The following is a 13,941-nucleotide window of genomic DNA, read 5'->3' as shown; positions in this document are numbered from 1 at the left end:
GCCATGCTCGAGACTTTGCACTTTCAAGTTATTATTAGGACCCCAACTGAAGTCTACTGAGGATACACACGAGCCCGCCGAGACCACCACACCTGAAACACACACCTAATTCCCCTCCCCTCTGCTCCACAGAGTCAGAGAGAAACACTGGAAACAAGCTCCCGCTACTAGTGGCATTCTTCCCTCGGTTAACCTCATTACGACGGCGGGTCTTCAATCCCACCGACTGCTTAAGGCACATGCGATACACTCTAACGCGTTGGAACAGGGCATTCGTGGCTATGGTGAACTATGATGAGCGTGATGGCAATTAACTCAAACTAGACACCTGTTTCCGCCAATCTAATTTTTGCACGATCAAACCACGAAGATTTTTTTTTTCAGACATATGCCAAGAAAATGACTTGGGAAAAGTTATCACCATAGCGCAGGGAAGAAAAGTAATTAGCTTTTTAGCCCACACAGTCCAGTAGAGGCCCGGTCTAATGGCTGACCGCAGCTTAAATAAGTACACAAATGACTCTCCCTGAGGGGGGTGAGGAAGCAGATGGATATGTGTCGCTCCTCTATAGATTTTCCTCCATAAATGAACTCCAGTCGATGAGGCACCGGCACTGCCTTATGTGTCCGGGGCCGTTAATGGGACAAATGAGCTGAAATATGCAGTGTGTGAAAGGAGCCGAGTCCATCTCATGTTTCTCTTTTATGCCTTTTCGGATGCTGATGGTATTGACGCTAAACCAAAGTTCATATGCAAAACATTCCATTTTGTTGAAGGATGAGCACGCTTCCTCGGATGGAGCAGGGATTAGATTGCAGATGGAGTTCATTGAGCCAGCATCCTCCAGTTTCACATCTTAACAATCTGAAGACGGAGGACTATTGCGTCTTCATTCAGTGGCACTCGGTTGTTGTTGCTGTGTTTGCATCACTCTGCCATAGAGGGATGTTACAAGAACAAAGATACAAAAGGTGGGAATTTATCTTCGATATCGTAAGTTATTAATGAAAGTACAAATTAATGCAAAACTAAAAAAAAAATACAATCAAGCCTTTGTCAAATTTTATTTAGTTTGGTGAAGTGAATTTGTTTGTTGTCAAAACAACAAATTAAAGCATCTGTCTTTTCCCCCTGCTTATTTGGTCAATGATGGAAAATTCTCATTTAATTACGCTGTTGAATATAACCACATATTTTTACTTTTTGTTTTTCCTTAGGCAACACGTTGAAGCAAATTTCAAAACAACAGCACAAAATCCTTCCCCTGAATGTTTGCTCCAGTCCTCCCCTACAGTCTCACTCCTCACACGTAGCACATCATTTCATAAACAGATGCTTACTATATTCAGTCTATTGGGATCTGGATGATGGGAAAGGAGCAGCTTTGAGAAATCAAAAGGATGTAGCGTTGAGTAGCATTGAGCTAAATCCCAATGATTTAGATCTGCAGTCGCCTCCACCTGAACCATATTCTAGACCTTTTGCCTTCATTAGCCTGCCTCCAGTAATCCTGCAATCAATCTGAAATGAAACCATATTTTATATCATATCCTCCCATAAAGGTTCTGTACAGCCACCCCTTCTATAGTGGATGTCAAGTCTTTTTCCTTTCTTTTTTTTATCTAAATGATAAATCAAATGAAGCTAGTCAACTTGCCGCTTCACCCAAGGTAGAACAACACTCAGCGAGTATAAAAGCTGAAGAAGTTTCTTGGCAGCAGCCAAACTAAAGGCACTAGACAGGTGTTACCTTTGGTAATGATGTGGTCTGGAATGTGAGTCTGTGTCTCACGCTGCTCTTTTGGCCCCGTTTTTGAAAACATTTTTTCTCTCTCTCTCTCGCGCGCGGCGCTAGAACTTCAGCCCTAAGCTATCCACTCCATGTCATTTGATCTCGTCTCTACCTGTGTTGCACCGAAACACGGCTTAGAGCACAAACTGCCAGCGTCCATCCACGAGGGTGCACAACACAACATCATCTGCAGCCATTGTGCTCTCACATGCCAGCCCTCTCTCTCTCGCTTTCTTGCTCTGGCACATAAAAATACACAGGATCAGCAGGGAATAGGGTGAAGAAGCGGAAAAAACCTCTGGCATTTTTATCGCTGGGGAGAGAATCTTGTTTTTTTGGGGTGTGTGTGAGTGTGTGTGTGTGTGGGGGGGGGGGGGATTCCCCTACGGTTGAACTCAGTCTATAGGGCTGTTCATTCATGGAGGGTGTTTCGGTGGATAAGCCACTGCTGTCAGCAGAAATGGTGACTGGTGGAGTTTACATGGCTCAGTGCTGTATTTCAGCTCTGGGCGATGAAGCGGCAGCAGCAACCATGAGTCTTTAAGAGTTAGGTTCTCCAATATTCCCTGTTTAGGAAGCTTGTTGATGCTGCCAGGTACCCTAATAGGGAATAAAACAATATTATAATGTTGCATTTAGTAGCCATGAGGAAGAATAACACACATAGGCACACTACATTTGTATTCCTCAAATTTCAGTTTCTTTGAAATGACTGTGTTCTTTGTGCTCTAATTTCATCTCGTTATGAGCTCAGTGAAGACTTGATGGGGCACCGTAGCTTGCATCATAATTACTAAGTGTAAAGCACGTTTTTTTTTATTAATTACGTTACCAAATAATTAATGAAGAGAAAACCTTAGTTGTCTGATTTCAGAACATGCATAAAACATTCTGTTTGCGTGTGTGTGTGTGTGTCTGCTCCTGTTTGCGTGAGCAAATGTGTCCCTCCTCCAACTACGCCCTGGTCCGGGGGGCAAAAGACTCTCATTACTTCTAATACCTTTTAGCGAATCGAGATGAAACGAAAATAAAGAGAGGAATACGAGGAACATTGGGGTAAACTTTATTAAACTTAATTAGTGTCAACGTCGCTTATTGGGGAGGTTCACGTCCATAATGGTCACTCTCTATAGAGGAGCTCTCACTGCCGCTGCAGTGCAAATGATCTCAAAGGCTTTTTCCCCCAGTAATCGCTAGCTAATTTATGCTTTGATGTCATCCGAGTACAGCATCTCAAGTCTGAGGATGCACTGCAGTGTTTATTCTGTTTATGGTGCCTAAATAATCCCAGCCTCTTTTCACCAACAGACCTTTAACAACAATTAACAAGCGCGGACATGGAGTGCCGCAGACAGATGCATAATGAGGCAGATAAAATGATCCCACTGCGAGTTTTTCCTCGCCCACCCTTCCCATCGTTTCTTGCCAGCCATCTACTCCAACCAGAAGGAAATCTCAATTAAAAATCATCCTCGGTGTCAACTAGTTTATTTGTTGGTGCCCTTTGACTTAAAAACACTCCAGTGTGCATCTCAGAGATATTGTAAACTGATTAAACGTTGAGAGATGAGTCTTCATGTCAGATGGTGTCAGTGCATAGCGTCTATAAAGCAGAGGCTCTTTTAGTTGTGGGATTGTTTGATGATAGTTTTGATGCTAATTAAAGCAACAGGGCAGTTTCCATGCTATCAAGAAAAATGTAAATGATGAGATGATTCATCAATACACAAAGTGTTTTAGACAAATGTAAGTTATTATACTGTATTTCTCATCCATGTCAATTTCTGTGTTTGCCATGATGGATTAACTGAATCCTTGTCAACAGATTTTTACGTGACAAGTGCAACATTTTTCATCGTTTGCTTATGTGTGCCTGAGATTTTGCAGGTCAGTGTAAAAAACATACCGGTAATTCAAAATTAAGAGAACTATTGAGGGTTTTTTTTACAGAAAACTGCTGCTTTCTCCGGCTCTGAGGGTCCCGACCCCGATGTGACATCACCCGTTTCCTTAACGCCCTCACTCTCTCTCTGTCTTACCGTATGCTGCTCTTATACCAAACTAATATGTGGATAAACATGAGGATTGCACTTAAACCCAGCCTTGCCATTTTCACATGATAGTTCCCCAAGTATCAAAGCTCACGCATGGCCTGGCATATTACACACTGTTCTCTTCATCCTCTCTTGTTCACAATGCGCGACAGGGGCATGTGTGTATGTTTGTGTGTGTGTGGGACACAAGAAACCATCCTGCTAATAATTCTCTATAATAAATAATTTTTCTTGTAAAAGGCTGTCAAACAATAAGCAATTTGTTGCTTACTGCATCCATAACTCATTAGGATGAGCCACAGGGAGCCAGAAAATCCGCTAAAAGAGCAGACAAACAGACCTGTTTCACCTTCTTACTTAACCTCTTACTCAAGTGCTGAGAATAGAGGGGGGCCCGGGCTTCATAACCTTCTCTTAACACTGTGGGGACCCACTGTGGAGGACTTATCCACAGCAATATTCATTCTGGGAAATGGTCATTTGGGCCTCAAGATGGTGTTTTGCAAGTGCTGTTTTTGGAGAAGGTGATAGGGAGCATCTGTGCACAATATCATGACAATAAGGAAGAGCGAATGAGATTAAACAGAGACTCTCCTAGAGCCAGCCACTTGGCATTTAAAGCTTTATAAGGGGGGCCTTTATTTGGCCTTAAATTCTTCAGCTGCCAGGAGTTAATTACCCATTAGTGGATCATTGCTAACACTTATCTAGCATAACCTTCACAAGCACAATCATTATAATACGGTCAACGGAACAACAAGCTGCAACTGCTTTCCCCAATAGTTTCCTGGTAGTTATGCTTTCATAAACTCCTGTTGTTGTTGCACTGTGATGGACACGCGTTTGCCTTTTCTGTTGCCTTCCCTCAACAGGAATTTGCATTGCAGGGGAAGTAAAGCCGTTTGTCCTCGTGTGTTCCTGTTCCTTCCAGCAGCAAGAATGGAAAAGAGCAGTGGAATAGAGATGGGCAGAATGCGTTCGCTTAGTTTAACACACTGAGCCGTGCGAGTGTGCAGATGCGTGCCCTGGAACGGAGAGGTTTTCCAAAGCACAAGTTTAAAGACCCCAGCCAAGTTTACTTTGCACCAGCCACCCGGGTAAGGAGGGGCCCTGGGGGGCGGGGATGGAGGAGATGAGGTGGAGCTGATCAGGGGCACATGAAAGGGGTTCAACACTAACCTCGGAGGACAGGCCAGTTACACAGCAAGGGAAGAGGCCAGCCGCTCTCCATCCCTTGTGGTTTCCATCGCAGGTCAGTTCCAAGCGCCCTACGTGTTCACTGTAGTCTGCTCACTACCCCCCCCACCCCATCCCATCCACCCCCCCATCGCCCCACCCCTAGACCATCCAGTGCTCAACTCTGCTCAGCTCTAGTCGTGGCCGGGCAGGCAGGCAGGCGGATGGACATCCCTTAACAGGCAGCATCGGCGGCACTAGGGCTGCTAGCCTGTAATTAGCTCGGACAGCTCAGGCTTGGAGAGAGGCAGCCGGGCTATATCATAATGAGCTCAGCTGGGATTAGGAGGACAGGGCAGGGGGGTGAGCTGAGGGGAAAGCAGTAGAGGGGGGCAGGGGGGGGCAAGTACCAGAATTCTGGCCTCAGCCTGCTGCAGCATCACAGAGGGCCGGAGGGAGGCAACTGGGAAGACAAGTCGGAAGAGGGGAAGAGCAGGGTACAGAGGCGTAGGATAGAGGAGGGAAGAGGTGAGGAGAGGTGAAGGCTAGGGGGAAAAGGAGAGAGGAAGACTGTGGCTTTAGGCCAAGCTTTGTGTAGCATCATAGAGGGTCAGTATTAGTGGTGCGGTTACAGGGGCTTCTCTAGATCAAACAAGACGATGACTATACAACACCCAGAGACGGACTAAAAGACAAAGACAGGAGGGAGGAGAGAGACAAGGAAACACTAAGTAACAAAAAAAGATTTAAAAAGATTTATTCACTGCGAGTAAAACACCAAAAGTATGTAAAGTATCTTATTGTCGCTCAATAACGCCAGCAACAGGATTATAGTTTGGCATAAATGTTCCATTAAAAACGCAATTATTTCACAAAGACACTGCCAGGGATTCTGATAATGTGATTTTTAGTTCCTGCACTTTTATGTGTGAGTTTTTTGGGCAGCCAATTTTACAAATGAGCACGGAGTCTAATGATCTTGCTTTGGCCCCTGCTGGCTGGTAATGATGTGGAGGGCTAGGTGGACGCTGTGAAGTTGGGAAGGGCACACCCAAATTTGAACACCCACAAACAAGCAGGGACAGTGGGAGTGCACGTCGGTACGTGTGTGTGTGTGTACGTGGAAGAGGCAAAAAGAGCAGTTTAAAAAAAAACAACTTCCACTGCTGGTATATCATCGAAGTCTCAGCCGGGGAAACTTAGACAGCAGGTGACTTACTTTTCAATGGAGAGTTTCCTGGCGAGGTTTTTCAAGTAGGCCAGCTCATTCCACACCGCATCACTGTTCTCTTGTCTTAGCTGCCGCGGGTCTGCACGCTGTATCCTTCCACCTGGCCTGGTCACACATACACAATACAGAAAAATGAACAGATAGCCTCATTTATAGCACACACACACACACACACACACACACACACACTCGTAAAGCAAACATACCAACAAGGGAAGATGGTTCGTACCGTATATCATCTCGCCGCCTCTGGCCAATTCGCCATGGGTAAGAAGGCCCCTTAGTCTCACTCGGTTTTTGTTATTCAGCCATCTTTAGCTGTATTCAAATGAGCAGCCTTGACTTTGACATTTCCGTGGCAAATCATGTACACACACGTATGCATGTTGTGTTAAAGCCCAGGGCACTGCCCGTGTGGCAGGGCGCGGGACCGTTCCCCATGTGCCATGCAAATGTAAATAATGGCTAAAAAAACACACTCGCAAACGAGGTCATTCAAATGTCTACACCTCACTTATGAATACTTAATGACACTTTGTGCTCAGTGGATGACCCCTGCATTGAACTCACACACACAGACACACACAGACACTGTCGTGCCCTCGACTGCATCCACTCGCACGCAACACATCAATCAGTCCTAACGCATTCAATTGCAATGAGCCTTTCAATTCCAGCCAAAAATGTCTTTCAGTAAGGAATGCAAAGATTGCAAGAGGAGCAGATGAGGATATCATTTGCGTCACGCAAACAAACAATCACTGAGGTGGAGGTGTGGGAATGGATCGTGAGGGTCACTGCTATTGCTATCTCCGTTTTCCCGTGGTCATTATTGGCCAAGTAGACACGGCCACACTGCGCTAATACTACTTAAACCCCGGTGCCTGGGAGTTGGAGGCTACTGAGGAACGGCAAATGTTTTCATTTAATATGGCTAATGCCCCTGTGAGCAATTTGGAGCCCTTCAACTTCTCCGTAGTAGATGCATGTACGAGTCTGTGCGTGAGCTTTCTCTGGGTTTAGGTCGGTTTCCCAAAGTGTAATGCGACTTAACGTATAATCTCACTGTATGGTCACAGAGATTGATACCTTCATTCTACAGCGATCACACGGTGAATTCAGCCTGGGCTACCTGAACGCTGCCCGGAGCTGTAAAGGTACACGATTTTTTTTACCCACAGCTCCATTTTAATTCACTCCGTGTGATGTTTAAGTATGTAGCGTAGCATTCCTTATGAAAGGTGTATGAAGCTTTATTAAGTCACGTTAAAGCTTTTTTAAAGCATTTTAATTTGTTTACAGTGGGCCTAAAAGCTGTTGAACATGGAGCCATGAGAGAGCTATCTTCTTCAGGCCTCAGTGCTTCCTCCCCTATGGTATCCTAGTTTCCATTATTAAGCAGGAGGAAATAGAGAGAACTTTTCCACGCTGCTGCGGCTAATTGCTCTGATTCAGGGGGAATCTGTTTATGGGCGCAACTTTGATCAGAGTACGGATGCTTTAATAACCTTTAATTTTATTTGCTCACCCTCATCATCCCCAGTCTGATTAAAAAACTTTTTCCCTTCTCTAATATAAATAAGAAGTTGGCTTTTTCCCCCTCTCCTTCATGCCATTTTGGGAAAATATTGTGGTAATGGTGAATGGCAGGGTGGTTTCACTGGGGCTGGCTAACTGTGCACAACCTGCATGCTGATGAGCCACTCGACCCCTCGTCTGCTTCCTGATTGGCCGGCAGTTCTATCCGGGGTGGGACGGGTTATCACACACGCGGGTGATGTCACTCAGCAGCTGGCCAATTGTTTAATTCAATACTTTTCTGCTGATGAGAGGTGAAGATTGATATGAGAGAATCTGGGAGGTTTAGAAAAAGCATCTAACTGGTATATTTTAGTTGACGTATACTGTGAATATAAACCAAAGTAGTGCAGACGTGTGTGTGTGGCAGGTGGAGGGGGGGCGTCCTGTCTTATTTTTTGGTCCTGCATGCAAAAGGGAAACAAAAAACGACCCCCTGCATCTTTCCAAAAATGCAACAACACAGCATGGAAGCGAGAGGGAAATCCCTAACAAGCTCCAAATGCAATGAGACCCGACGCCGATCCCCACTGACTTGTTAGGGCCCTGATTTCCCAGCACTAATGGGAGTATTTAAGTCATTTTCTATTGTCTCTCATTCAGGCTGGCATTACCCCCAGTGAGTAACGGCTATTTAAGGATGGGGCTTAATGCCAAATGAATGCCAGGATCATAACATTGAGTGACTGGCTGGTGCCATGCAGGGCTCTGACTGAAAAGGGCAAAGCTGCCTATTGTATCAATTTTGTGTCAAATCATGAAATAAAAATGCACCGACACAGATCCTACAAACGTATTATTATAGTTCTCCCTAGCTCTTTACTCTTAACCACGGCCAACGTGTACGTTATCATATGATTAGTGTCTCTTCTTGTGACAAAAAAAATCGCCTTATTTCACCACACGGAGCATTTCTTTGATAACCTACAGAAATGTAGAACGGCAGCACAACTGGTGTTGACTCTGGGAGTTTTCTCTCCCTACATCTCTCCGTCTTTGTTCCCACTGTCTGAGACACATGCTGTTGAGCCGCGCTGAGCTGACATGAGCCGAGTCGAGCCTAGCGCTGAACACGCTCTCTCACTCACTCCACTTTCACACGGGCTCACATTGCACCGCTGTTTTCTTTAATTAACCCGGAGAGAAAACAGCTGACGGGGTCAACACTTTGCTCCCGCGCGGCTACCAAACATATGCACCTTTAGTTACGTGTTTAAAATGGACGTGATGATGCTGTCGGAGAAAAGAAACAGAGACCGGAAAAAAAAAGTAGGAGGAGGGGGGGGGGGGGGGAGACAATGGAGAGAAACGACCCTAATACTAATGACATTTTCCAGCACGTTTTCCCACTTTGTGTAAAGATCCTGTGGTTTCTGGTGAAGATAACAGGTCGAAACAGGAAATGGACCCCTCCTCTCCCCTCCTCCCCTTCCTCCCTCCCTCCCTCCCTCCACAGGCCTTTCTCAAACACCTTGCACCCCCCGGCACCAGACACCTCCAGCCTCTGGCTCTCACATCCTAATGAACGCTGGGGGAGAAGAGACGCAGAAGCGCACGCACACTTGGCACAAAACGGCCCAAATTGACTGGGCTTAAAAACCTCAGAGCTTTTCAAAGGCAAAAGGAAGGAATTTCTCCCTCTCTCCCCAAATCCAGCACTCCGGTCTTGTCAGACAACATGTGGAGAGCAATGAGTCCCTCAGACTCTTTGTGAGTGGTTTCCGAAAGGGTTGTAGCATTTCACAAGGGCTTTCAACATCAGGCAAGGTGAGTTATGTGCTTTGAAACGTCTCTCGCTGCCTGCTGCTGGGTGGAGCTGGAAGTTATCCAAGTTACTTTGTGTATGCAGAGGTCCTCTGTGTTTTATGAATCCAATCGTGTACGCTAACACATTGTGTGAGTGTACTCTATTTATTTTGTCGCAATTTTCAACTGTGTTGTGTGACAAGAGTTTGCCTCAAAAGTGTACTTACAAGCCGCTTGATTTCTCCATCTCCTTCAGCTGACCTCTGACCGTCTTGTAGTTGGTCTGGATAAGACACAGGCGTTCACGGCGCTTATCGTGAGCCCTCCTCAGCTCTTCATTCTCCTTCATCTGCAAGGCACAATGACAAGATGTATACCAAATGTAACGTAACAGAAATAAAAACTGTACTTACAGTGGACACAGCAGAGTGGCAGGGAAGCTGAGATAAAAAAAATCCCCTCGCCGTCTACATATTTAAACTGGTGTACGGCTGAAATGTCTTTGCCTGACAGAAAGCAGCAGGTTCAGACTCTTTTCTCTCTCTCTGCCTTCCTCCCTGACAAGTGCTTCCACTCTCACTGGGCAACTGAGACATCATTAAGGGACAACACTTACAAGAAGAGTCAACGGGGTCACAGAACACCAAGCAGACGCACACAAACACACACAAACTCACTTTTAACCAGCGAAGAAACTCACTCACTGGAGTTACCAACTGATGACCAGCATGTGTTGTGTTGTTTTGTGTTGGTTGGGGGTGTCTTAGCGGCCGTGTTTGTTGCCGACAATGATGTTGACAGCTATTAAAACACTGCAAGATTGGGCTCCGGCTTTAAAGAGGGAGTAAGAGAAGACAACATATAGATTTTTCTTGTCAGGGGCAACCCTCATCCCCATCACACTGACCTTAACGGCGAGGGCAGCGGAGAAACCACTTTCGAGAAAGGCAGGACAAACATAGGTGGAAAGAGAGCATGGGAAGGGAGAACGTCAGCTGATGAAAATAGAGGAAAGAGAAAGCGAGAGAAGAGAGAAATTAGAAGGAGAAGAAAGAGAGAGAGAGCAAAGCAAAAGGGAAAGTGAAAGGAAGAGTGCAGGACAGGTTTCTGCTTGAGTGGCCAGGGCTAGGGAGAGTTGTCGAGCGCTTTCTGAAGGGAAGGAGCTTGTTTACTGCTGATATGACACGGCTGCCCTGCAGAGAGGGAAATGCGAGCCCTCAGCCCTGTTATTATTAACAAGGACAAAGAGAACAGAGAGGGAGCGCACAAACATGCACCGGACACACAACAACAGGTGCACAAACGCAGACACACACACAAACACGATGCACATTCACACTGCCAATGTGACAAGTATGGATTTTCCCTGGTGCGGATTATTCACAGAGGACATCTGCAAGACATCCTCGGCCCGTTCAAGCTGCCCCCCAACCTTTCAAAAACAAGGCTCTAATGAAAGGGGCCAGACCAGGGCAGGGAGGGGGGGGTGATGGTGCTGGTGGTGGTGTTGGGGGTGGGGGGGAGCAAGTGGCAGGGCATTAGCCACATCATGGCTTCCCAGGCTCCTTACAGAGCTTCCCCTGGGCAGCCCAGTTCTGGTCATCAGGCCACAGACCCTTGCCCACAGATCAATACACCCCCTTACTCAGCCAGCATACACATCTGTGGACGTTCTCAAGCTGAAAAATAATTACACAGCAACAGCTACTGTTCACTTGAAAGTGTGCGGATGAAAAAAAGAAAAGAAAAAAAAGAGGCCATTATTATGAGAATTGTTTGTTTGTCTGCTGCTGTTAGCTGCTAAGGTCAAAATGTCAATGGTACAGGCTGGCGTACCCAATTTGAAAGGCACTCTTTTGGAAAGAATTGGATAGGATCAACTGGAGAACAACAGACAGGACAGAGTCCAAAGTACTGTACTGTACGATGCTGGAGGTGAGGTCTGAGTTGGAGCTGATGGAGGGCATTTCGCTCAACGCCAGATACGAGCAAAGGACATAACCACTAAATCATCCCCTGAACTAATGCTCTCGTTAATGCGGCCGTAGATGCAAGTTGCCAATCACAGTTTTCTTTTTCTCTGCACATACCTTTGCTAAATGCCCCTCAACTGGCAGAAACATAAATGGCACCATTAACCAGGACAGTCATGCGTGTTGCCTGAATCCACGTTGAGCATTAACGTCCGACTCGTTGTCTTCCTGTGATGTAATTCGGACACTTCAGATCTGACAGGAAAATTATACCTAATGTGTTCCAGAGATTGTGTTCAAAGGGAGACGACCTTTGCATAATCACTTACTCACTGGTCAGTCTGAAATGGGGGAAAGGGTAAAGAAAGCCAACGAGGAGGACGGCTTGAGGGAAAAGTCCGAATTAAAAGAAAGAAAGAAAAGAAAAGCGGTTATGACGAGAGAAAGTCAAATTTTCAGACCTTAAAAGAAACAAGGGAGAGGTGAACATTATGTGTATTTTGCTTGCAGTGAATCTGAGACAGAAAAAAAAAAGAAAACAATGGGAATGAAGAATAGTACGAGAAAGACGTCATAGAGCATGTGAAGGTTAAAAGACCAATAAAACCGATTCGTTTAAGGGAAAAAACCCTGCTGCATCCACTTTCACCAGAGCGGCTCCTCTCCTGCTGCTTCACTGCCTACGCACACGTATATATGTGTACGTGTGTGTGTGTGTGTGTGTAAGACACTGTAAGAGAAGGTCATGGAGGAGGCAGTGGCAGCAGTAGTGCAATTGAATCCTTTGGAGCCTGTGACTCTCACGGAGCTGCAAACCCTCCCTACAACCCAGCAGCTGATAGCAGCAATCACACGTAAGATAGTGGCCAGAGAAACAAGCAGCTGTCTCTAACCCTGTCTGGAACCACAGTATCAGCTGGACACCACAATGTCATTGAGTGTGCTCCATTCAGTAAACAATACCTCAAAGTATTTCAAAGTCACCGCCAGTCAACAAGTGGCGAAAACGTTTGCATCTTTTATTCTTCTCACGGCAAACCGAACCAAAAGAGTTGGGGATAGATTGATCAATGTAGATGGGAAAAAGGAGAGGAGATTCCGTGTGTTTGTCTTTTTTATTAGTTAGTTACCTTCAACTGCAGCAGCTCTTCAAGGTCTTCAACCCTCTGTTCTGCACCTCTTTTACTCCTCCTCCCCAACTCCACACTGTTGGCTGGGGACAGAGACCTGGATCGCTGCACCGGTGCACCCTGGGACAGGTAAGCAGAGAAGCACCGGGGTGAGAATTTCAGCATGCCTCCCTTCCGCAGATGGGCACAAGCCCGTGCAACAATTAAGATCTGTGGAAGCACCGAGTGAATGCCAATAATGGAATCATTCATGTTCATTCCATTCCCCGCTCACCTTAAGTGAAACGTGCACATTGTCTTCTTTGGTAACACACATATGTGTGCACAAACAAAACACGCTATCAGAGGAATAAAGCAAGCTGGCTGGAGCAGCAGTCCGCAGAAGCTGAAGGGAGGAGGTTCGGTCTAGTGTGTGTGTGTGTGTGCGTGTGTGTGTGCATGTGTGTGTTTGGAAGTGGGAGTTGCAAGCTGAGAGCGGCAAAGGTTTCTCCCTGCGACTGGCTAATGAGTATGTTCATTTCCATTTACATTGTTTCTTTGACAATAATGATGTCCCATTAGGGGAGACTAAAGGGGCTATAGATTCCAGAATGTGCTGGGCTTCATTACAAGAGGTGGGCAGGGAGGCCGCTCTAATTGCTCTACTAGGGGCCTCCAGGTTACACTTGATAGGACAACTGGAAGAGCCGCCGATTAGAGAGGGAGAGGGGGGGAGGGGGTGAAGTTTGCTCTCCAGCCTCTTCTGTAGAAATAAATAAAGAAGTGGAGAAATGCTGGGGCCACGGTGTAGCAAAGCAGTGGGAACAATATGCTAGTGGAATATGAATATGGGAGGATGGGATGCCCCCTGCGGTGCTGACCAGATGGCGGGCTAAAATATGCAATGTGACTAAACGTACAACAGTCCTTGGGCTGGAGTGGTTGAGGAGTGCAGGAGGTGGTGGTGGTGGAGGTGGAGGGAGGAGGTTTATGATAGAATGGTGGATGAATAAGCCCCCTCCCTCGGAAAAATGCGTTCTGTTGGCTGTTACAAGCTTTGTTGTCTATTAAAGTCAATAGAAAAATTGCATTTAATAATACAGTGTTCCTTTATAGGCGATATATGTATCAACCATAGCAAACATGTTTCGAGGGCTTATGCCCGTTGAACACTAGTTGCGTATTTTTCGTGCGATAAATTTGCACGATGGTATTATTTTTGGAACCTGTATCCAGTCAATGCATGCTTTCACATCAGCAAAGTTATATCGCTGTGTGATA

General features: G+C 46.0%; 1 protein-coding gene across 1 annotated transcript in view; it reads right to left on the bottom strand.

Moving 5' to 3' along the window:
* The window catches only part of cntln (centlein, centrosomal protein), a 78,565-nt gene that overhangs the window by 38,744 nt on the left and 25,880 nt on the right, over positions 1–13,941 (bottom strand). Inside the window, exons 11-13 of the mRNA XM_084006451.1 lie at positions 12,682–12,801; positions 9,806–9,927; positions 6,243–6,359 (exon numbers count right to left, since the gene is read on the bottom strand). Of these exons, the coding sequence (XP_083862577.1) occupies positions 6,243–6,359; positions 9,806–9,927; positions 12,682–12,801 (359 nt within the window). The remainder of the gene's footprint in view (positions 1–6,242; positions 6,360–9,805; positions 9,928–12,681; positions 12,802–13,941) is intronic.

The sequence above is a fragment of the Eutrigla gurnardus genome (assembly GCF_963514095.1).
Source record: "Eutrigla gurnardus genome assembly, chromosome: 3".
Taxonomy (NCBI): Eukaryota; Metazoa; Chordata; class Actinopteri; order Perciformes; family Triglidae; genus Eutrigla; species Eutrigla gurnardus.
This window is presented reverse-complemented; position numbering and strand designations above follow the sequence as displayed.